Source organism: Pelobates fuscus, chromosome 2 (assembly GCF_036172605.1).
Source record: "Pelobates fuscus isolate aPelFus1 chromosome 2, aPelFus1.pri, whole genome shotgun sequence".
Lineage (NCBI taxonomy): Eukaryota > Metazoa > Chordata > Amphibia > Anura > Pelobatidae > Pelobates > Pelobates fuscus.
Window position 1 is genome coordinate 177146191 of NC_086318.1, and position 25555 is coordinate 177171745.

Here is a 25555-nt window from a genome sequence, read left to right on the forward strand (position 1 = left end):
CTGTCGGTCTGTAAAACTATCTATCTATCTATCTATCTGTCTGTCTGTCTGTCTGTTATCTATCTATCTATCTATCTGTCCATCTATCTATTTCTATCTCTATCTGTCTCTATCTATTTTTCTATCTATTTATCCAGCTGTCGGTCTGTAAGACTATCGATTTATCTGTCTGTCTGTCTATCCTATCTATCTATCTTTCTGTCTGTCTGTCTGTCTATCTATTGCATATGCTTTAATTCATGCATCATTATTTGATATCTAATATTAGTAAAGGCAGCATTGTGAAATGTAAAGATTATTATACCTAATAAATTAAAATGTGAAGTGAAAAGTGGGAAACATATAACATTGAAAAATAGCTTAAGTGAGTGCCTATTATCACCATTACTATCATTCTAAATAAATAATATAACAAAACACAATTGCTACAATGAACAATTGCAACCTTTTCTTTCAGCCCTGACTGTGTACTAACCATACTGTTTCTGTCTGTTCTTGGAGGTCTCCTAAACCCTGGTTTGTTTTATTTAACATATTATCAGAGATGTAACGGTCTAAAGGGTAATCCAGACACAGACACCATTCTCACTGTGCCTAGAGAGGTCCTGAAACACCTTTTCAACTAATGTAGAAACTTTACTCGATGCGGTGGGGATATAAATGTTTATGACTATTACTTTTCAACACTAGTAGAATGTATTCAGGCACTGGATCTTTTTTTCCATCACATCTCTTGGGGTTGCCAGTTGCCAGTGCTAGTGCTGGTATACACCTGGCCATTCCTGAATCATTGGGCAGTATGTCTGAATCTCCGTCAGGGGCGGACTGAGCACTCGGGCAAATCGGTCATGGACCGAGGGCCCGAGGCTCTGGGGGGCCCGCCCCTGCTGCAGTGCAGTAACGGCTGAGCTGGGGAGTTAATCTCCCCAGCCAGCCTGCGCTCAGCAAGGGGCCCACACAGCCGTCCGCGGGCCCCTGCTGCTACTAATTATCTCCTCCGTGCAGGGCACACTGAGAGACAGCTAAGGGGCCTTCCAAAGACCCCACTAGGCTGCCCCTCAGTGTGCCTGTCTCCAAACACAGCCTCACTGAGCTGCCTGCAACTGCTCAGGGCAGCTCCGTGCAGCTTGTTCTGCAGGAAGTGACATCACCAGTCACAGTGAGCTGTGCGGAGCTGCCCTGAGCAGTGTTACAGACAGCGTGTCAAGAAGATCCTGTGCTGGAGCTGTGAGGGACTTTCCAGGAGAGGATGTCTGGACCACCAGAGAGGTAAGACTTGTAAGGGGGGCTTTAATTTTTTTTCAATAATTTTTTTTTTATTACAAATATGTTAATGATATTCCCCCCACTACTGCCCCTACCCCCTGCACCCTCTGCCACCACAACCCCCCTGCTCCCTCTGAAGCCCCTACCCCCCCTGCTCTCTCTGAAGCCCCTGCTCCCTCTGAAGCCCCTACCCCCCCTGCTCCCTCTGCAGCCCCTACACCCCACTCCCTCTGAAGCCCCTACCACCCCCTGCTCCCTCTGAAGCCCCTACCCCCCCCTGCTCCCTCTGAAGCCCCTGCTCCCTCTGAAGCCCCTACCCCCCCTGCTCCCTCTGAAGCCTCTACCCCCTCTGAAGCCCCTACCCCCCCTGCTCCCTCTGAAGCCCCTACCCCCCCTGCTCCCTCTGAAGCCCCTACCCCCCCTGCTCCCTCTGAAGCCCCTACCCCCCCTGCTCCCTCTGAAGCCCCTACCCCCCCTGCTCCCTCTGAAGCCCTACCCCCCCTGCTCCCTCTGAAGCCCCTACCCCCCCTGCTCCCTCTGAAGCCCCTACCCCCCCCTGCTCCCTCTGAAGCCCCTATCCCCCCTGCTCCCTCTGAAGCCCCTATCCCCCCTGCTCCCTCTGAAGCCCCTATCCCCCCTGCTCCCTCTGAAGCCCCTATCCCCCCCTGCTCCCTCTGAAGCCCCTATCCCCCCTGCTCCCTCTGAAGCCCCTATCCCCCCCTGCTCCCTCTGAAGCCCCTACCCCCCCTGCTCCCTCTGAAGCCCCTACCCCCCCTGCTTCCTCTGAAGCCCCTGCTCCCTCTGCAGCCCCTATCCCCCCTGCTCCCTCTGCAGCCCCTATCCCCCCTGCTCCCTCTGCAGCCCCTATCCCCCCTGCTCCCTCTGCAGCCCCTATCCCCCCTGCTCCCTCTGCAGCCCCTATCCCCCCTGCTCCCTCTGCAGCCCCTATCCCCCCTGCTCCCTCTGCAGCCCCTATCCCCCCTGCTCCCTCTGCAGCCCCTATCCCCCCTGCTCCCTCTGCAGCCCCTATCCCCCCTGCTCTCTCTGCAGCCCCTATCCCCCCCTGCTCCCTCTGCAGCCCCTATCCCCCCCTGCTCCCTCTGCAGCCCCTATCCCCCCTGCTCCCTCTGCAGCCCCTATCCCCCCCTGCTCCCTCTGCAGCCCCTATCCCCCCTGCTCCCTCTGCAGCCCCTATCCCCCCTGCTCCCTCTGCAGCCCCTATCCCCCCTGCTCCCTCTGCAGCCCCTATCCCCCCTGCTCCCTCTGCAGCCCCTATCCCCCCTGCTCCCTCTGCAGCCCCTATCCCCCCTGCTCCCTCTGCAGCCCCTATCCCCCCCCTGCTCCCTCTGCAGCCCCTATCCCCACTGTTCCCTCTGCAGCCCCTACCCCCACTGTAACTCCTTCCTTTACACTTACAACTCCTATCATGCCAAGGCACTTTAAACATACAACTCCTATCATCCATACCCCCAGCTCCCTCTGCACACCCTACCCCACTGCACCTTCTGCTGCCCCTACCCCATGCTCCCTTTGCAGCCCCTACCCCCTGCTCCCTCTGCAGCCCCTGCTTCCTCTGTAACTCCTTCCTTTACACTTACAACTCCTATCATGCTAAGGCACTTTACACTTACAACTCCTATCATCCCTACTCCCTCTGCAGCCCCTACCCCACTAAACCTTCTGCAGCCCCTAACCCATGCTCCCTCTGCAGCCCCTACACCCCACTCCCTCTGCAGTCCTTACACCCCCCCACTCCCTCTGTAGCCCCTACCCACTGCAGAGATCCTACCCCACTGCTACCCCTGCACCATCGGCTGCCCCTAACCCCCAGGCACCCGCTACAATTCCTATATCCTATGCACCCACTACAGCCTCTATATCCTATGCACCCACTACAGCCTCTATACCCTATGCACCAACTGCAGCCCCTACACTCCCTGCACTTACTACAGCTTATTTTTCCCGTTGCAATCACAACAGCACCTATTACCCTACCCCCTGCTCCCTCTGCATCCCCTACCCCCCTGCTCCCTCTGCATCCCCTACCCCCCTGCTCCCTCTGCATCCCCTACCCCCCTGCTCCCTCTGCATCCCCTACCCCCCTGCTCCCTCTGCATCCCCTACCCCCCTGCTCCCTCTGCATCCCCTACCCCCCTGCTCCCTCTCTGCATCCCCTACCCCCCTGCTCCCTCTGCAGCACCTACCCCCTGCAGAGATCCTACCCCTGCACCCTCTGCTGCCCCTGCACCCTCTGCTGCCCCTCACCCCCTGCATTCACTTTAGCCCCTACCCCCAGGCACCCACTACAACTCCTATATCCTATGCACCAACTGCAGCCCCTACACTCCCTGCACTTACTACAGCTTATATTTCCCTTTGCAATCTCAACAGCACCCTCTGCACCCACTACAGCCTCTCTTCCCCCCCCCCGTGCCATCTGCAGTCCCTTCCCCCTGTACCCTCTGCAGCCTCTTCCTCCCAGCACCCTCTGCAGTCCCTACCCCTTTGCACGCACAACCATAAAGGAACGCTATAGTTACCAGAACAACTACAGCTTAATGTAGTTATTCTGGTGAGTATAGTCTGCCCCTGCAGGGTTTTTGCTGTAAAGGCTGCCTTTTCAGTGAAAAAACAATGTTACCTTGCTGCCTAGGAACATCTAGGTCAGGGCTGTCCAACCTGCGGCCCCCCAAATGTTGCTGAACTACAACTCCCACGATTTCCTGTCTGTCTTTTTAATTGAAAGAATCATGAGAGTTGGACAGCCCTGATCTAGGTGCTTCCTGTGTCAGTGTTGCAAAATGTGCAGCACTGACATTCCGCATCTCCATGCTCCTTATGGAGACGCTGAACACTTGTCATAGAGAAGCACTGATTCAATGCATCTCTATGAGGAGATGGTGATTGCCACAGCGTAGTGTTTTGCCGCACATGCACAATAGCTTTCCAGTGCTTTCCTATGGTAGAGCATTGGGCTGGCTGAGATCATCTAAAATTGTTGAACTGTGCCAAGGAGTTTGGTCGGTGATGGGGAAAAAAGGTGAGTAAATCCCGTTTTTAAGGGGGGCCAGAAACCGATAGCGTCAGGAATACACTTTTGTATTCCTGACACTATAGTGTTCCGTTAAAGGGACACTATAGTCACCCAGACCACTTCAGCTCAATGAAGTGGTCTGGGTGCCAGGTCCCCCAGGTTTTAACCCTTCAGATGTAAACATAGCAGTTTCAGAGAAACTGCTATGTTTACATTGCAGGGTTAATCCAGCCTCTAGTGGCTGTCTTCCTGACAGCCACTAGAGGCGTTTCTGCGGCGCTGCATGCGAAAATCACATTCATCATGCAGAACGTCCATACGAAATCTTTGAGAAATTCTTTTCTATGGACTGTTTGAATCCACGCACGTTTCTTGCCGCGCATGCGCATTCCGCTGCACTTGGAAGCTGACGTCGGCGGGGGAGGGTAGGTCACCAGCACCGAGGGAGCCCAGCGCTGGATAGAGGTAAGTGGCTGAAGGAGTTTTAACCCCTTCAGCCCAGCGGGAAGGGGACCCTGAGGGTGGGGGGTGGGGTGGACCTAAGGGTTATATAGTGTTAGGAAAACAAGTTTGTTTTCCTGACATTATAGTGATCCTTTAAGGTAGGTTGTAACATTTAACACTTGATGATCTGTAATTTAAGACGCAAAATTTGGACCTCATACAAACACATTGGCAAAATTCAGAAATACCCCTTTATACAAACTGCCATGCTACACAAACACATAAAAAAAATACTACCCTATTTATAAAACTCAAAACATGTATTCAAATATACTATGAATTCACATATCCTGACACTACACACAAAGACATACATATATTCACTCACACTAGCGCTTACAGTTAATATACACAACATACATTCACTTTACACGTACATATAATCAAATACACGGTACACCTACACCAGCATATATATCGGTCTGCTTGGGGCCCAGTTGCTAATTTTGCCCGGGGGCCCAGGCCACTGTCAGTCCGTCCCTGATCTCCGTTCATTTTTTGTTCCATCTCACAACCAGAGGGTACATGTTGGCATTTTATTTGGGCCTGCCCTTATTGGTTGGATCAGTTTGCAGTGCAAAGCTTATAGGTTCTCTCTGTAATGGCAACAACTGGGCTAAAATTAGTTTGCGACTTGAGGAAAGACTAATGAGAATGTAAGCTGCTTAAATTTTTTTAATTCACAGTCTTCTCTAACACTTTCTTTGACTTAATCTATAGTGACTTATATACTAAACACATTCAATTTATCAGTATAATCGTATGCTTCCTATGTGTGCCTGATGGTAAGCAGAACCATTTTGGGCTCCATTCTTGTCACTCCAAGTTGGTCCCCTAATTATCGTGGTATCCCACATCCGGGGACATAAGGTAACTCTCCCCAGCAAGCACAACATGCATCCTTAGAAGCACCCACACTGTGCTGAGGGCACTAGGACCATATATAAAGCATTCAATCTAGGCTAACATGTCTCTTCTCTACATAACTCTTTAGGATTGCCCCCTCCTATCCTGATTCCATACCTCCAAATCCTTTTTTATTGAGCCTGGAGAAGTTACATTTCCAACATTGCTACAATGGGATATGGCAGAAAAGATAGGCCCGGCCAACAATGCATTATGGGAAGAGGAGCTACATACATTTTAAGAGCTCATTTTAAGCCTTTAGTGTGATTGAGGGATTTATTTAATTTGTATTATTTCAAATGTTATATTTTGCTCATTCTTTCTTTAATTGCTTCCTCAACAACAAAGACAATGTCATGTCAATGCATAAAAGTTAATAAAATAAAAGAGAGAGCACACTTTAAAACTCTCAATGTATGTAAAATCCACACACATGCAATTTTACCATAAGATTGATAAAACATTTAGTTGAGCAGTGATACTGCTCAATTAATAGCGCCTAGGTGGTATAATCCCCACCAGGGATATATGGCCGGGTTAAATTTTCCAGAGAGTTATTCTCCGCAGGGTACAGATGTAGGGTATCTTACACTTAAAGAAGCCCTTATACTGGTGAAACGCTTTGCGTTGTTTTACTATTCTTTTTTTTAGTATTAAAGTATATTTATGTGTTTGACCATTTATTTTACTTTTTATGCTTTTATTATTTTTTTATTAATTTTATTCTGTTCCTGACACACCTAGTCCTTGGTAAGGACCCTGGTAAGGACAACTCTCTGGAGAATTTTCCCAACAATATATCTCATGTGTGGGGATTTTACATACATTAAGAATTTTAAAGTGGGCTCTCACCTTTATTTTATTAACTTTTATGCACTGAATTTGTGTGTGGTTGGGTGACCTACACGTGGTGATTGTAGCACCATACTTTATTTTTGAACCTTTCTTATATTTAATGTCATATCATTTATGCATCAAACAAACTTCAATAAACATGATGCATGTAAACTTGATTAATGTAACTTTTAAGTAACCAATCAGGAATCCTCAGAGTCTATTTAAATTCTTTGTACGGAATACTCCCTTTCTGTATTTTCTGCTGCTCCATCAAATATAAATACCTTTACTAGAGTGGTGGTTAATTGATTTTTTTTTTATTTAATATTGTAAAGCCTTATGAGGCTTATGTTTTCTCATTGGCATGTATGTCTTATTTATTTGTCTGAGTCATTTATTTATTGGTTATTGTTTTACTTTATTTTTTAGTGTTACAATTCCATTGATATTTAGCAGTTTGTCTTTATGGTAATTGTGTAGTCAGTGGGCTGAATTGATTGCAATACACACTTTAGGCGGTTTTAGCTGCATTTTTTTTTTTATCTTCTAATATTTGTTTTCTTTGATTAATCCTATTACTAGATCATTTTATTCCATTGATGGTGTTTCAGTGAAGCACCTCTAGTGAGTCTGTAGCAAGTCAACTGGGAAACTGTGCTCTGTCAGATCCTGTCTCTGACAAGCAATATGTTCAATTAAGACAGTGGAGGCTCGTCCATAGGGGCACTTGGGGCAGCGCCCCACCAGTTTATTATGTGGGGGGAAAATTATTTGCAGTGATTTTTTTCTGGTGGTATAGATGGGAAGATAAAAAAAAATATTGGAAAAAAATGAATGACTCTTTAATTCTTCAGTTCTGCAGGGCCCCTCTACCTCACTGGTAGTTGTTTCGAGAAGCTTACTTGAGAGCACCTAGGCCTATTAAAAAATGAAGCTTGTTTGAAATCTACTCTGAATCAGCAGTATTTGCACATGCCTTGTTTCCTTAAACAAGGAATTTCAGGAATTTCCATTGAGTTGCCATTCGGGCAGCAGAGCTAGCTGCCCATGAGTGGAGGCATGCTATCAATGTCTTTATTCAGGGACCACCATTGGATGCTAGCACCAGTAGGTGGGTTACAGTGCCTACAGGAGAGAGAGAAGCAAGAACCCATCTTGGAAGTAACACAGATAGAGCACAGCAACAACAGATCCTGGCACCTGCCAAATGTAAGTGTATAATATTGTCTTTTTCTCTAACCATTAGCCCTAGTGACTGCCCAGGGGCGGGCTGGGCCGGGGGGCAGGGAGGCAATTGCCGCCCGAAATTATTTTAGGACCGGCCGCGGCGGGCCGGCCCTTTAAATGCTGCAGCCGCCGAGCGCTCTGTAAAGAGCGCTCAGACGGCTGCAGCTGCTTCTCCCTTCCCTCCCCTCCCCTGTAGGTGGCCGAGCTGGTCTCCGGTCCGCGGTCCCGGCCGGAGTGATGGGAAGGTGCACACTGAGTGTGCACTTCCTGTCAGTCCGGCTGGGTACAGGAAACAGAAACTCCTGTTCCGCGCGGAACAGGAGTTTCTGTTTCCTGTACCCGGCCGGACTGACAGGAAGGTGCACACTGAGCACCTTCCTATCACTCCGGCCGGGACCGCGGACTGGAGTGCAGCTCGGCCACCTACAGGGGAGGGGGTAAGAAGAAGGGGGGAGGGGAGGGGGTAAGAAGAAGGGGGGGGAGGGGGTAAGAAGAAGGGGGGGGAGGGGGTAAGAAGAAGGGGGGGGGAGAGAGTAAGAAGAAGGGGGGAGAGAGTAAGAAGAAGGGGGGGGAGAGAGTAAGAAGAGGGGAAGGGTGGGAGAGTAAGAAGAGGGGAAGGGGGGGAGAGTAAAAAGAGGGGAAGGGGGGGAGAGTAAAAAGAGGGGAAGGGGGGGAGAGTAAAAAGAGGGGAAGGGGGGGAGTAAAAAGAGGGGAAGGGGGGGAGAGTAAAAAGAGGGGAAGGGGGGGAGAGTAAAAAGAGGGGAAGGGGGGGGAGAGTAAAAAGAGGGGAAGGGGGGGGAGAGTAAAAAGAGGGGAAGGGGGGGAGAGTAAAAAGAGGGGAAGGGGGGGAGAGTGAAAAGAGGGGAGGGGGGGAGAGTGAAAAGAGGGGAGGGGGGGAGAGTGAAAAGAGGGGAGGGGGGGAAAGTAAAAAGAGGGGAAGGGGGGGAGAGTAAAAAGAGGGGAAGGGGGAGAGTAAAAAGAGGGGAAGGGGGAGAGTAAAAAGAGGGGAAGGGGGAGAGTAAAAAGAGGGGAAGGGGGGGAGAGAGTAAAAAGAGGGGAAGGGGGGAGTAAAAAGAGGGGAAGGGGGGAGAGTAAAAAGAGGGGAGGGGGAGAGTAAAAAGAGGGGAGGGGGGAGAGTAAGAAGAAGGGGGGGTAAGAAGAGGGGAGGGGGGAGTAATAAGAAGAAGGGGGTAAGAAGAACAAGGGGGGGAGTAAGAAGAACACAGGGAGGAGGGGGGGTAAGAAGAACACAGGGGGGTGAGAACACACAGAGGGAGGAGTGAGAAGAACGCAGGGAGGGTGGAGGGGGGATGAGAAGAGCACAGGGAGGGTGGGTGAGTGTGAGAAGAGACCGCTAGGGGAGGGTTGGGGAGAGGAGAGACCACTAAGGGGCAGGGGAGAGCTCTAAGGGACAGAAGGGACAGCTCTATAGGACAGGGGGCAAGACAGGGAGCTCTTTAACACTACGCGCACACACACACACAATGCATCCCTATACATACACAGAAACACACAATGCACCCCTATACATACACAGAAACACACAATGCATCCCTATACATACACAGAGAAACACACAATGCATCCATTACACACATACACAATGCAACCCTTACAAACAAAGACAATGCATCATTTGCACACATACACAGAAACATACAATGCAAACCCTTACACACACATGCAAACACACACACTGTTTTCCTTACATACACACAGAAACACAATGCATCTCTTACACTCAATGCACACACATACAGACACACACCTTGCATCCCTTATGCATACAAACACAGATTCACACAATGCATCCCTCACACACAACCAGAAACACATAATACATCCCTTATACACAAATACACACTGCTTCCACTACACACAAACACACTGCATCACCTGCACAAACTGGTATCCCTATACACTACATACCATAAGCACACATATTAGATAACACATAACACATCCCCTACACACTCCACTCCCTGTGAGCGAGCTCATGGGTGGGTGGAACATAAAAGTGGACTTATGAGTGGGCCTTATGGGCATACTCACCGTCAGGCACTGGGGCCCAGACCTTGAGCTGTGTAAGAGGCCCCCAAAAAATGGAGCTGCTTCCAATTCTCCCAGAACGTTGAATTTTGTGACCACAGTTGCAAACAGCCTCCAGAGGTCCTGTTCTACACCAGACCAGTGGAGCCAAACTGCAGCCCATCATCATCCTCATCTAATTGTAAGTAGGCAATCTAGTATATTATTAGTGACACTAATCTATAATTTACCTCACATTAAAGGGACACTATAGCTTAATGAAGTGGTTCTGGTGTCTATAGCTGGTCCCTGCAGGCTTTTTAATGTAAACACACACTGTGTGCAGCACTGGCGTTAGTTCATATGGCAGATCATATAGGTGGGGCATTGTGATGTCACATGGGGGGGGGGGGGCGGCAAATTTATATTTTGTCTAGGGCGGCAAAAATCCTTGCACCGGCTCTGATCCTGGGCAGGTGCGCCAGTCTACTGGTGACCCACAGGAGGGGAGTGCACTGATTGCACTGCACTCTCCTCCTGCCCAGACCTGTCTTGACCGCAGTGCAAGTGCCCTCTGCCCCTAATTTACAGTGGCTCACACTCACAACAAGCAGTGCCTGGAGCCCTTTGCAGAGATGGAAACAAAGAGGTTCTGCGGCAGCTGGCCGTCCTGCAAGCATTACATTAAACAGCTGTTCCCCATGCAGCCACAGGTGGCGTTGTGCTGGGAGACTGTGATTACTCTTCACTTCCTCCCAGCCTACAGAGCAGCGCATGGGGGAGAGAGGAGGAGGCATGATTTAATCTTGAATAAATCCTCTAAGCAAACCTTTATAAATTTGGGGGGATCAGCTCTGTTTCCACAGTTTATTGGTGTTTACTCTCATCTCTGTATTAATATTGAGGGATGTCTAAGTAGTAACATCAGTGTGTGTCAGCAGGGCCAGCCGTTGGGGTGGGCAAGCTGTGCGGTCACGCAGGGTGCCATGACAACAGAGGCGCCCGGCGGCCAACACAGCTCACAAGTTGGGTACACCAGCATATTTAATTTAAACGATTCGCTGGTGGTCCACTGGTGCGCACCAGCAGTAGGTGCAGTCAGATCATATCCTCTCCCTCGTGGTTCCGGCGCTCAGTTAGTGAGTCAGAGCACAGGCTCAGAGATTCTCAGCCTGTGCTCTGACAACATTGAAAGTCAGAGCCGTGAAGGAGCGGGTATGGCAAAGAGCTACTGATTAGCATAACATCAATATCCGTTATAAAACCAGAAAAAGGTGGGCATGGATGGTGAACTGATTTGGTGGCGCAATGGGCCACTTGACTGGTTTTGCCCCCCAGGCCTAAGGCTGCCAGCCCTCCCCTGTGACTGCCTAAGGGCTGATTAAGCAAGTGAATCTACTCAACTGTAATTATAATATATTCAAAAAATCTTTAAAACCCCACTTCTTCATAATAGAGTATGAATTAAACTGTTAATAGCTCACAATTGATTCCTCTCCTGCAACTGTCATTTAAAAAACCACACACTAAGTCTTCAGTGAATACTATTCTACCAAGCAGCTTCTCCAATACTATCTTTACCTTTCGTGTCACTTTACCCCACTCCATCTAGCATGTAAGCTCATTGAGCAGGGCCCTCAACCCCCTCTGTTCCTGGTAATCCAACCATTGTAATGTGCTGCAGAATTTGTTTTGCGCTATATAAATAATAAAAAATGATAATATATAATTAATATGTATAATATAAAGCCAGGAAAGCACAGTGGTGACAAGGGGAGGGTGAAATTTTTCCACACAGAGTGCTGTGATGCCTGTTACTAATAGTTATAATAACTCTGCACATACCAAAGTGCAAAGTGACTCTACAGCTGAGACCTGAGACATTCATGCTGTAGCTACTTGATAAGTTGTGAAGCTTCGAACTGCAGGACTAAGACTGTGACTCAGAGGACCGATTTGATTTCATTTAAAATCTGTTTGAATCTGTAATGATTGGCAATTCTGTTACCCATGCCAGCTACTTATTGGCTCCATATTACCACCGCAGATTAATTATATTGCCATCTGCAAAGGTAATGAGTCTATCAGCATCTTGCTGCTTTAACCTTGTGTACACTGTGTGCTGAGAGCTAATAGTGAGTGAGCAAATGTGTTCCAATAGTTGGTGTCACGATTCAATTTACTCTCACTCTAGTGCAGTACCTCACAGTGCCAATACCTGTATGTGGTGCTATTTCAGGTTGCTGCACCCAAGCAGAGATCTCTTTCTGTTCCCAGCTGGGCTAACTTTGTAAGTATCTTCTCACGATTTAGTTGAGCCTCATCCCTTCTTTTTTGCCAGTTCATTAATGTTAATAATGTTTTCTGGTTCTTTTGTCCTGTATATCTGAGCTATGCTTCCTAGTGTTCCTGAGTTAGCAGCCTTTCCTTTCAGTACCCCTTCCCAACCAGACCCCCTGACAGTTGGTAACCAGGCGGACTGTATATGGAGTGAAACAATGAAGTTCGGGAGATGAACATAATAAGGAAGACGCTCAATAAAACACAACATCAGTGGTGTGTTCCACTGCTAGGATTAATTGCACCAGAAGTGACACGCTTCTTCCGCATCAGTGGCACGCAGTGGTGCATTCCAGCATCACCTCCAGCTTTGCAACATGGAACGCAATTAGCATTCCAAAGGAAGGATGGAAGGTGGGTTGGAAGTAATCCTTGGCGGCAATCAAACATTTAGAAAGGAGAATTGAGAAGAATACCTAAATAACATATGCTGTGGCCTGCGTGTCACCAATGTATGGCTGATCGAACACCACTTCCTAATATGATTGTCATTGTTTTATGCTGGTGGGACCTGCGTGTCCTAACTGACACATACTCATTGTTATTTGACAAATTGAACGATTGCACAATTCAATAAAAGCATATTTACAAAAATTTTTTATTAATAATGTAATACCTAAATAACAACCAGGGAAGCCTCTAATGATTGTGATCATTATGAAATGTTTCTATAATTGGTAATACACATGCTATTCTTTTTTATATATATATTTTTATTTTATTTATTTATTAATTTTTAATTATTCTTTTTTTACTTTAACCCCTTAAAGACCAAACTTCTGGAATAAAAGGGAATCATGACATGTCACACATGTCATGTGTCCTTAAGGGGTTAAAGGAACATTCAAAGGCTCTTGATTTCATTGAAGTGGTAAGGGAAACTGCAGTCCCTTGGGGCTATGCCGCAGATCAGTGTTCTAAAAAGTGCTCCCTCTGGACGTCTAATTAACTCAGAGTCCTTCTGCCTTAGCCAAGCCAAGTGATACAGGCAGTAGTTATTGGTTGAGAGCACTCTGCTGACATAATGAACCAATCACTGCGTCCCATCTCTATCAGAAGCTTCAGACTAAGCAGCATAGAGTGACAGAGCTACAGGCACGCAGGCGCCCATGATCAGTGTTGAATTATTTGGGAACTGAATAGTAAGATTGTGCATTAGGACTCCACGCACAATCAGCACTTAAATTATATGAAGTTGTTTTGGTCCCTAAAGTGTGTTTTTAAGAAAATTAATCTTTTTTTTTTAATATTTGTAATATACTTTCAAATTAAAAATGTGATTTTGTGATAACAGTTTACATACTGATTTAATCTATGGTTATTGCTAAGCTACTAGGCATACTCCGACAATTTCTAATAACAATTTTCTAACATTCTGAGATTCCTATGGTTCTTTAGAACCTGCTACATAGTTTTATACAATTTTGTAGACAAATCTAAAAATGAAAGATGACATGAGTAGGATGGAATAAGAAAGAAACAATTAGTTTCATGAATAGTGTATCGAGAAAAAAAAATAGAAACGTACGGGTAGAATATGGAGATTAACCCTGAAGTGCAAATATGATTCACAGTGAATCTATGTCTGACAAAAAAAATTATACAAGCGTGAAATGCCTTTCATGTTGTTTCCTGTTCATCGAAGCCTGATGTTAGTAGGTTTTGTGAGGAAACTAATGTGTTTTAAAGGGAAGAAATTAATGTTGGATTACTTGAATGCCAATGACCTCCAAAAACATTTAAGATCCTATAAGTCAGTGTGTTATTTCACTTTATTGAGGGCCAGGAAAACCCCTCTCTTTTTTTATAAAATGTATATTTTTTTTTAATAATTGTACTACTGCTTTATACAATATTTTTTAGGAATTAATTCCAAACATTTGCCAAGCTGTTCTGTGATATTGCTGAATATGCTGTGCAATTTTAGGCACCTGTTCTAAAGAAGGATATTATGGCACTAGAAAAAGTGCAGAGGCAGGCTACAAAATGAATAAAAGAAATGGAGGATTTTAAATCTCTTTATTTTGGAAAAACGGCACTCAGAGAGGATATGATAGCATTATAGAAATATATTCAGGGGCAATCCAAACCATTATCTGGAAATCTATTCATAAATAGGTCACACTTTTAGACTAGAAGAAAGGAGATTTAGTCTAAAGGAAAATGTATGCACAGATGTTTAAACAGCAATTGGATAAAAACTTGCAAAAGCATAATATTCAGGGATATACAATTTAATTAGTGGAGTAATAGCTTTTTGATCAAAGAAGAGATCTTACTGCCACTCTGGGGTCAAGAATGATTTTTTTTTTTTTTTTTTTTAAGCGTTTGTTGCAAAATTGGAAGCACTTATAACTGGACTTTTTTGCCTTCATTTAGATCAACAGCAAAAACAGATGTGAGAAAGGCTGAAATTTTCAGCTATATAACTATGTAACTATGTAATAATTTAATGTAATTCAAAGGTGCTGTTCCTCAATCCATATGTTAATAAATTTAATGAACTCCCAGATGCCTCCTCACTGCAAAGCGACCTGAATGTTGACCTTGAATAATCCCAACAAACTCTCAATATGATTCCTGTTCATTCTAAAGGGAAACTATAGGCTAGGAATACAAATTTGTATTTGTAGCACTATAGCTCTCTATAGTGCCGCCCTCATTCGTGCAACACAGAACCCCTTTATCACTTACCTGAATCCAGCACCGATGTCCCTCAGCGCTGTGTCAGGCTCCACCATAGCTCCTCCTTTCCCGGAGTCAGCCGACGTCGGGGACCTAATGCGCTGTGAGTGCTGTTAGCGCATTAGGACAGTCCCATAAGAAATCGTTGTATAAAGCTTTCCTACGGAGTTTTAGGTGATGTTGTAGGTCCTCATGCATAGCGTAGAGGACATCAGCATCAATTAGGCCACCAAGAGTCGCATAATGACCCGAAAGTCTCTCTAGCGGCTGTCTGTTAGACAGCCACTAGTGGTGGAGTTAACCCTGGATAGTAATTATTGCTGTTTCTCAAAAACTGCTATTATTACCATTGCAGGGTTAAGGAGACTGGGACAGTGCACCCAGACCACTTCAAAGAGCTGAAGTGGTCTGGGTGCTTATACTGTCCACTTAATGTGTGATAATATGGAGTGTTGGGGGAATTCTCTATTTTCTTTTTAGGGATGCACTTTAAATCGATACATCAAGCATCATAGTCTGTTGTAGTGGCTCGTTACTCTGTCCCCTGGTTCTTTTTCAAACTGTATTCAAGGACATTATTACAAACCAAGGGTCGCGCTGTCAACCACCTCCTGGCCCCTTGCTTACATATTGCTAATATGGTAGTTACACTTCCCTGTTAACATATACAAATTTGGAGGCCATTGACGTGCAGAGAGCATGAATGTGCAACTAAAGCACTCCAGGTATTTGTGGACGAAAAGTGCATTTCCCTCCTCCAAGAAACATGTCTTACCAACTGATTGGTGGCCTTTCTATGAAGATGATTTCAGAACTAAAACAACCTTTTAAATGAGAACAATTATTTCAGTAAGTTATTTGTAGATTATACCCACACAAATAAAGTTAATATTTAAAGTAAATGGTATGGTTCTTATTATTACACAATTCTTTACCAAAAACTATATGCTGTTTTAATTTTTTATAAGTGTTATGTACACATAGGGGTTCTTTAAAATGCGTTGCCCCCCCCCCCCCCCCCCCCATTCCCTTCTATTAAGCCTGCCCTCCCCAGCTGTTTAGCTTGACTGACTTCAGTCAACCCGAAAGGTCAACGAACATTGTAAATGTTCATCACTAAAGGATTGTGGTCAAATGTGAATCATTGGCACCAAACAAATAGCAATTGGAAGAAAAATCAGAAAGCTGAATTGGAGATAATTGAGCAAACATCTTATTTTGCTCTCTATTTTGCAAACTGGTTCTTATGTTACCATAAATTATGAGCATTGGGAGCTAATTTGCATTATTTATGGGCTTTAGATACCTTTTAAACACACGTTCCATAAAAAGGGTATATGAGTGGGGGTGGGGGGAGAATAGATCATCTTTAATAATTGATAGTAATAAAAAATCTGTGTACTTACTGGCACTGATACCTCATGATTGTTAGTCAGCTTGCCCAATATGGTGTAGCCATCCAGGGTAATTTTTCCAGCAGGGACTAGATCAAATGTATCAACTCTTATGCAGTCAATGTACAGAGTGAGTCTGTCCTTCTCCACACTGAATAGAACTTTGTGAAACTTGGTATCAAACAGGAAGGGCAGGTTAGGGAAGGTGATTTTGTGGACTCGATCTGCTCCTTTATAAACAAATTCCAATGCCTTCTGAGGCCCGTTGAAGTTGATGGCAGCCTCCTGTTTGCCTTTGGCATCTACAATTTGCCAGATGCTCCAGTATTTGTGTCGAGTATTCTCATTCATTCGAAAAGTAAACATAAAGGAGTATTCCTCTGGTAACCCACTGGCGTATATGTGCCTACAGAGACGCAGAAAAATAGGGTTACAAGATATACAGTAGATGGCTTTAAATAACTAGAGGTGGAAAACCTATCTGACTTTAACAACAAAAGGCTCATTTCCACAGGTTTTGGTTAACTTTTACCTTATAACATAAGTGTAGTTTACCTGTGAAATCTGGCAAGTCAAGATAATGCAAACACTAAGGGCTACTTAGATCAGGACAAGTGAAGTGCGCATGTATTGATGGACCTTTTAGTGTATTGTGGTGGAGTTGCTATGGAAATTAATTGGAAAATGTCTATTTTTCTCGATGTATGTCCAGGGTACAAACAGGTAAAAGCTAATCAGGGTAGCATCCAAGAGTCCTTACAAGCAAATGTGAGTTACTGACACATGTTAAACACAGAATTAGCCCTAAAGATTAATGGCTCTCTTAATGACAATAGCATGGTAATATTTATGTGTTTTTTAAATCAATTTTTATTGAGAATAGAACAAGATATAAATTACAATGTCTGATATTTCGGAACAACAGTGTTCTGGAACATCACAGGGCTTATACAATCATGATCCAGCAAGGAAGAACATGGAGTAAAACGGCACTCAGATCATGTATTTCAGTACAATTCACCTTAGTTCAAGAGAAATTAGAAAAGGGAATAGGTTGGGAGAGGGAAGCAAGACTGGGCGAGGGAAAGAATAGGAAAAGGGGTATGGAGGGAGGCTAGTTTAGGCAATGTAATATGGCCAGAAAAATGCCTTGCATATTTTTAATTTGTTCTCAAGCTAGTTTTCAAAGAAATTGTATTAAATCAGTTCATTTTGTAACAAACGTCTCTCAGCATTATACTTGTGTATGGCGAAAACATTTTGTTCGATAGTACAAAATTTGTCTATCTCTGTGTTGTTTTGAGTCGGTCAAATTTCAACAGTGCAGTCATTTTGGGAATAATAATTTGGACAAACCAACAGGGCATGCAAGTAGGCCAATCAGTATATTGCAAAATATATACATAATATATATATAAATATTCTGTATATATTTTGCAGTAACAAATATAAATATTCTGTATATATTTTGCAGTACACTGATAGGCACATTTTCCTGCCATTTGGTTCACAATCCAAGTCATAATAAGTAACCAAAAGAGGGAACATACGAGGTGCAGTAAAAAAAAAAAAAAAAAGTTTACATTTATATACTACTGTATTTATTCCTTAAATATATAAAATATAAATATACATTATTTTACTGCTCCTCTTTTTCACATCTATTGGTCACTTCTCACGTGATCTGTGAATAAAATCAACAATTAGTGGCTGTCCCCTAACCATAAATCAGCTTTTTTTTAACATCAATAAACTCTTTTTTGGTGCCATGGGTGGAACTCTGAATCAAAAATGGAACTAACAGTTCATCTATTGTCTCTGAAGAGAATAATTGGGCTGGACTTTTGTTTGTAGGGCAGTTGTTTGTGAAGAGAAAGTATGGGGTTATTTTGATGATGAGAACATTTAGTGAATATCAAGCTCAGTGATGTTTTTGTTTTAAAGGCGCTGTGACAATAATACATTAAACTTAATTGTTTTATACTATGCCATTAGCGCTCCATGTCATTGTTTACATTTGTAAGGTTTCAGCACTTTAAGGTGTGAACAGCAACCACACTTCTCATTAACAACCACTGGGTGGCATTAGACTATAATAATTGAGAAAGGTAAACCAAGTGGAAAATAAAATGTATGCATGTAGTCACACATGCTCGATATTGTCTTACTGTCGAATTTGTTCTAGCAAGTGTTTTAACTATGCATTAATACACCAAGTGAAAGGAATTCCAGTTTGCTAAAACAAATGTGTTACTTCAGACTCACTACAAGGTTTTACGATGTCTCAACATACGCAGCTTCCTGGACTTCTATGTCAATATTTTTCTAGGAATGTGGCCAGAGTCACAAGCCTAGCAATGCAATGCAGTTAACATAGCATCCTGAAGGTGCTTGGTCTTCCCTGGTAGAATCTAAGTACATCTTATTAGCAGTGACAAACGGATGCTGTAATACTGACAAAGTATATGACACGTATAGTTATGTAATATAGTACCTTGTCAAAATTCTGAAGTCAACATTTGTGCCCATTTGATAAGCCACTTGGAAAGGAGATGTTCCAACCACTGTCCGGATGGCACCAACAGAAGCAGCTCTGTCAATCTGGAACTTGGAAATCAGGTCAAAGCCTAGAACAGGGCAAAGTAATCTAGTAAACTTCAGAGTACTTACATAATGCGAAGCTGGGGGTATTTTCGCTAAACAGGTAGTACACCAGTAATTATTGAAAACATGATTTAAAAATCTACAATCTCACATGCACAAGCTAGATAGTCACTCAAATTTTAGATAACATTTTATAAGTACATTGTTAATATATGGATACTTCATGTTTAGTATAGAAAAAAAGCTACTTGCTCAGAGATCCACTTACCCGGAAGATCGTCTTCTCCATTTTTAATTGGAGGGCATTTGTGTTGGACATGGCTGAATTTGAGGCTAAATGGGAATCCTAAAATAAAAAATAAAAAAATAGGCATCAAAACCAAATAATGTACATGCTATTTTTACACATCCTGACATTTACATGATAAGGAAGCATGTTGTGTAAGAGATCAACAAGTATATAAGTTTTTCTCCTCCATTGAACCGGATTTGGACTATATGTGTATAGTATTTTCATCTAGTGTTCATTAGTGTACCTTGTTGACATGGCCACTGTATTCTGTTCTAATTAACCATTATTGCTAGAAATAAGTTGTCGAAGACTAATGCTTACAAAGTGAGAAAAATAAGTAAACAACACAAAACCAGGAAAGTCCCCTAAGTGCTATCTTAAATACTAATATACACTTATTTATCGAAGATTTTTAAAACCACTGCAATGGCCATTGGAGTGTAACCTTACCTGCCAATGTTAAGGCAAATTCTGTATGAAACTGTCTGGGGTATTCTTGTGATCCCCTACAGATGAACTTATATTACCTTAATAAGAGGTAATTAGTGATGTCACGAACATAAAATTTTCCGTTCGCAAACTGTGAACGCGAACTTCCGCAAATGTTCGCGAACGGGCAAACCGGGCGAACCGCCATAAACTTCAATAGGCAGGCGAATTTTACAACCCACAGGGACTCTTTCTTGCCACAATAGTGATGGAAAAGTTGTTGGGACTAACACCTGGACTGTGGCATGCCGGAGGGGGATCCATGGCAAAACTCCCATGGAAAATTACATAGTTGATGCAGAGTCTGGTTTTAATCCATAAAGGGCATAAATCACCTAACATTCCTAAATTGTTTGGAATTCCCTTCTGGAATAAAAGGGAATCATGACGTGTCACACATGTCATGTGTCCTTAAGGGGTTAAAACATCAGGTATGATGTTGTATCGATCAGGTAGTGAAAGGGTTACGCCCGCTTCACAGTGACAGACCAAACTCCCCGTTTAACGCACCACAAACAACCGCAAACAGTCCATTTGCACAAACGCAAACTCCCCATTTGCACAAGGTTGGATACCAAGCTAGCCATTTCCCGTTCTTTGTCCTCACTGATGTCATTGAAGGTCTCTTCCTCCACCCAGCCACGTACAACACCAAGGGTCCCTGAAAGGTGACAACAAGCCCCCTGTATTTTTTTTTTTAAATGTACACTACTGTTACACCAGATATGAGTTGCACTGGTGTGACACTGTGCCCTGGCAGGCCCTGAAACGTACACGTGTGAAGGAAACTGACTGTTATTATATTACAGTCAAAAAAGTTTAGTTTTTTTTAAATGCAAGCTATTGTGACACCAGATATGAGTGGTGGCACTGGGCAAGTGGGCACAGTATACCCTGTGAGCCTGACACACACGCTGGCAGGCAGACAGGCAACTGCAATTAGATTACACAGAAAGAAAAAAAAAGCAGACTGATGTTCTAGCCCTAAAAAGGGCTTTTTGGGGTGCTGTCCTTACAGCAGAGATCAGATGAGTCCTTCAGGACTGTAGTGGACACTGAATACACTAGCCTAGCTATCGATTTCCCTATTAAATCAGCAGCAGCTACACTGTCCCTCCTCTCACTAAGAATGCAGCTTCCGGGGGGCGGGGCCTAGCTGTCAAGGAGGAAAGACGCACTTCTTGTGAACTCCCTCAATATCTCACTTTAAGCCGCTATCAACAAGCGAATTTCACCCCAGAAGGGGATGACCCAGCAATGTTGTTTCTACCTGACCGACCCAACATGCTTAATAGCGGTCAGCAACTTGACAGAGTCTTACTTACCTCCGCGTGGCAAGTGTGGCCTGGTGCTCACCGGGCGGGAGAGGCGGCTGATCTCCCGATCTTGGGATGCCCAGTAGCAGCTACTTCCCGGCAGAAGCTCTGTTACCCCCCCCCCACTCGGACCAGTGGGGGTTATCCCGGTCCACCCCTGAGAGGCTGTCTGGAGCTAATGGATGCACAGAGCACAGCCGCCCAGGCTGACATACTCATCTGCGACTCTCCCAATATGGCGGCAGCCGCGTGTCCTCCTGGTACCAGCAAAGCATGGCAGGATATTGAGTCTAAGCTGGACTTTAATCAATTTTGGAAGCAAATAACAAGCAGGAAGCCCCAACAAGTTCCACCACAGCCCCAACAAGCTCCACCACAGCTAAACGAAGCAGTCCCCATTAAAATCCTTCAACGCAAAAGGCGTCGAAGACGGGACCAGAGGCACAAACAGAAATGCAGAGCCTGCCCCACGTCAAGCACTCGCCTCCACCTTAAGCCACCACAATCCCGCACCGGACCTGAAGCACCACCGGGACAGATCCGACCACCCGACAAAACAAGCTTCCACCACCTCAAGCCGCGAACCTGGCCTTGCCTTTGTTGTTCCAGGTATCAGTGACTCCCAGGTTCTGCACCTGGTGCCCAGAAGGGATCGGATGAGCACAAGCAGTAAACAGCAGCCTGCCAAGCATGTCCCACTATAGCCGATCCTCCACACCATGCCTTTGATCACATGAACTGCTCTCTGCACATTAACTAATCGTAAAGTAGCAAGCGTTTAAACATGTCATTATTTCACCTCCTAAAGAGTTTATTGTCGTAGTTCCTTACATGCCTTTACCTTAACCGTTCATGTATTATGTTATTCACTAGTCTCATCTCATGGGGCGACTCACACTTGATTTATAACTAGTGGTGGAGCTGCTGATATAAATACACAGTTGATAACGTGCAAGCTACACCCTAAACATGACAGCCATCTTTCACAACAATGTACTGCTATATACTCATACCCTCAGTGCAACTAGCCATCATATACGCACGTTCAGCCTAGCATGCTCAAATATAACACACTTCTGTCTAAAAAAAAAAAAAAGAATGCAGCTTCCGAATGAATCTAAAATGGATGCTGTCCAGGAGGTGGGAGGGTCTGGGAGGGAGGGTCTGCTGCTGATTGGCTGGAATGTGTCTGCTGACTGTGAGGTACAGGGTCAAAGTTTACTCAATGATGACGAATAGGGGGCGGACCGAACATCACATATGTTCGCCATCCGCGGCGAACGCGAACAAGCTATGTTCGCCAGGAACTATTCGCCAGCGAACCGTTCGGGACATCACTAGAGGTAATGTTAGCCTGCATAAAGGAAAAGCCCCTCATTTACTGTTCAGAAGTCGTGTTATCTACCTGTTATCCACCCGTCAACATACACTGCTCACACATGACGTAGCATTAAAATATATCATGTTTAATACTATTTTTGCAAGATGTAGGAAATATATCTAATAGATGTATCCCAAAATATAGAATAATCCCATATTGATAGGCATAGTAACAAGTCATGTATACATTTATTGCAAGAGTGAAACAACAGGCCGTCATACAATCTACATTGACGCCATGAGCACTGGTTCACCTAGTGGAAAAATCTAATTTAATGTAGAATTAAGAGCCAAGTCACCTATTTTAATATTGCCTCAGTGGGCAGTATACACGTGTGACTTAAAAGGTATGCTTGATCAATCAGATAAAAGGAAACCTTGATGAGACGTAATAGGAGGTAAAATGGCGAGGTTCGAGGTAGAGCCATCTAGCTCCCCTTCCCTGATTACTCCTCTGTATGGAGCATTGCCTGTGGGGATTGAGGTCACACAGCAGGGAGTCTGCGGTTTATTCCCATTTACAAGAAGTAGAGAGGGGAGATCAAATAAACGACCACCTTAATCTAAACACTCAGTGGTCTGACTCTCTGAAAGCAGCCGCTGTGAAGAGAAAAAATAAACATTTTTCTTTACAAACGAGTTCAATATGAACCAAATGCTTTTTTGGAAAAAGTTACTCAAGTCTGGTTTGTAAGAAGAGGGGTCTGGGTTATGGGCTCTGGGCAGAGCACCCACTCTCACACAGAGATCCCTTTCTCTCCAGTGGCCCCGTCTGCATAGCCTTTTCCTTCAAACAACATTTACTGTGCAAAAACACCTCTGGGCCTGCATGTAACATGTTACCAGATTTGCAATTAACCTCAGTACTGCTGTTTGAACACAGCCCAGTCACATAGGATCAAAGCACAATTCATTAGGCTGCATCTGGCTACAGCTGATAACCAGGGGAAAACCTTGCAGTTATAATGCTACAGTAAATGAAGGAATATTGAGCAACTTGGCAAGAGCAAGCTAGACTAAATTATTACACGTAGGGGGCTATTCACTAAACAGTTAGTTATGGTGCGTTAAAAATCAAGAGGTCAATAATTCATTAAACCAGGTACTGTGGGAACTGAAAAAGGGGGGTTTTCAAATTTTAGGTCACCACAGTTCTTCTTTGCAGAAAATTAGTAATTTTCTTATGAATTCTCTATGGTTCTTAATTAATTGAACAAACCCCCTCTGTAAGCCATTGCCCAGTTACTAAACTACAAATTAGTTTTTTGACTAAACTCCAAAATGTAGCACATTGATACCTGAATGGCACAAATTGTACAGCACTGCAGAATATGCTATCACGTTATAAATAATAATAATGCCTTATTAATAAAAAACAAATATCTATATGAGGGGGGCCCAAAAGCTAGATCCAAGATGTTGTAGAACTACAACTCCCACAATGCTTTGCATGCATTTAGAATGCCTTTAGAATGACAAAGAATCATGGAAGCTGTAGTTTTAAAGCACCTGGTGATCAACCTTTTGGGCACCGCTGCTTTATATTATTTACCATTCATTAGTAATATGTATTAGCTCACCCACACAGCCTCCCACATGTGTTAATACTTATGTTCTGTGAGTATATTTAAGTGTATACTTTTATCCCCTTCGTGACAGATGGTTTGCATAGATTTTAATAATTTAAGGAGAGTTTCCTAACCTTTTTTTATGAAGGAGTTAAACTATCCACCCAGCCCTAAAACAACCTACATTCATAAAATGTCCTGATGAATACATCCTTATAACACACAAACACATACTTATACACTAATATATCTCCTACCCTACTGAGACACACATAAATGAATCAATCAGGTATATATTTACACTTACACTGGAACCATACATACACACGCATGCATGTACATATATTAGTCATTTAGTCACATAACAAAGCACCATAACATATCATATAAGCACTACGATAAATCACTTATGCACACATTAACACACAGATAAATCTGATTTATGCACACATTAGTAATAATGCAACTTATGTAAAAATATGAACACAAACAGAAATACATAAATATATTATGGATTATTATAAATACATAAATATATTTAGTTTGAACACAAATGAATCATGTACATATACATTGTGTATAGACACAATTAAGCCACGTGTGTGTACCTATTAATGTTTATGCAATTTGTGTATATACATATTATATATGCACAAATAAATCATGTAAAAATAAATGAAAAATGCACTAAAATGTATCAACTGCACATTAAGGTAAGCATACATCACCTAAACACAAAATTTGTCATATTTAAATATAAATATATATATATATCTCCCAAAATATATATATATGTATATGTATATTTTATATATATAATGGTCAGAGCACACAACTATATAATATGTATAAAATGCATAATTAATTGTATTACTTACTTGTATAATGCTCTATGGTGGATGACACTGGTGAATCCAGTAAGCTGATCACGCACAAGATAAATGGAGCTTTCCTGCATAAGAGAATGTTTAATCAGGGAACTAGTCTCTAAATAGCGAGATTTAATACGTTTACATCATGACTTGTGCAGCATAGAATAGAACAGCTCCACACACAAAAAAAAATCCCCACCTGGCTAAATTGGTGAATTTCTGTCTAAACTTTTACAATTCAGTTGTCAATCCACCAAAAATCACTGTTTAGTGAAACAAACTCTTAGAATTATGGTTCACAGACAGCGCAAAACCCACGCATACAGATTCTCCCCATTCCCTACAGCAGGTATCCTGTCTGTTTCCTCCCTCCCCCAGAATGGATCCCTGGTGAGATCTCTTGAGGATGTCATTTCACTAATGAAGATATTAACTTTGTGAACCCATTGTAGACAGGATGCATTATATTCCTTGCTCAGGCGAATTACATTCCCCATTCTTACCAAATGCCCCTCATGGTTCCTTATGGCTTGGCTTGGCATTAGATCCCTGGCATCCTAAGGAACTAAACTTTACAGAGGCTAAGTAACTTTTTATTTATAGGGTGTGTTATCTTTTAGCATTTCCCCCACCAATAAGAAGAGCTCCGAACAGCCTTAAGCCCAGCCTCCTCTGCTAACTGTGTGTATGTGTGTGTGTGTGTGTGTGTGTGTGTACAGTATGTCTGTGTTCCTAGGCTGTTTCTCAAAGAGGCTCAGTGAGGGGTCTGGCAAATAACTGTGGCTGAACATACAGTAAACGAGTTTGGATGCA

General features: G+C 43.7%; 1 protein-coding gene across 1 annotated transcript in view; it reads right to left on the reverse strand.

Annotated features, from left to right (window-relative positions):
• LOC134586979 (collagen alpha-1(IX) chain-like) overlaps positions 1 to 25336 on the reverse strand; it is a 139788-nt gene extending 114452 nt beyond the window's left edge. The window contains exons 1-5 of the mRNA XM_063442973.1: positions 25246 to 25336; positions 24749 to 24822; positions 19094 to 19171; positions 18716 to 18848; positions 16234 to 16627 (exon numbers count right to left, since the gene is read on the reverse strand). Coding sequence (XP_063299043.1) covers positions 16234 to 16627; positions 18716 to 18848; positions 19094 to 19171; positions 24749 to 24822; positions 25246 to 25259 — 693 coding nt within the window. The 5' untranslated portion in view covers positions 25260 to 25336. The remainder of the gene's footprint in view (positions 1 to 16233; positions 16628 to 18715; positions 18849 to 19093; positions 19172 to 24748; positions 24823 to 25245) is intronic.
• Between the last annotated feature and the right edge of the window lie 219 nt (positions 25337 to 25555).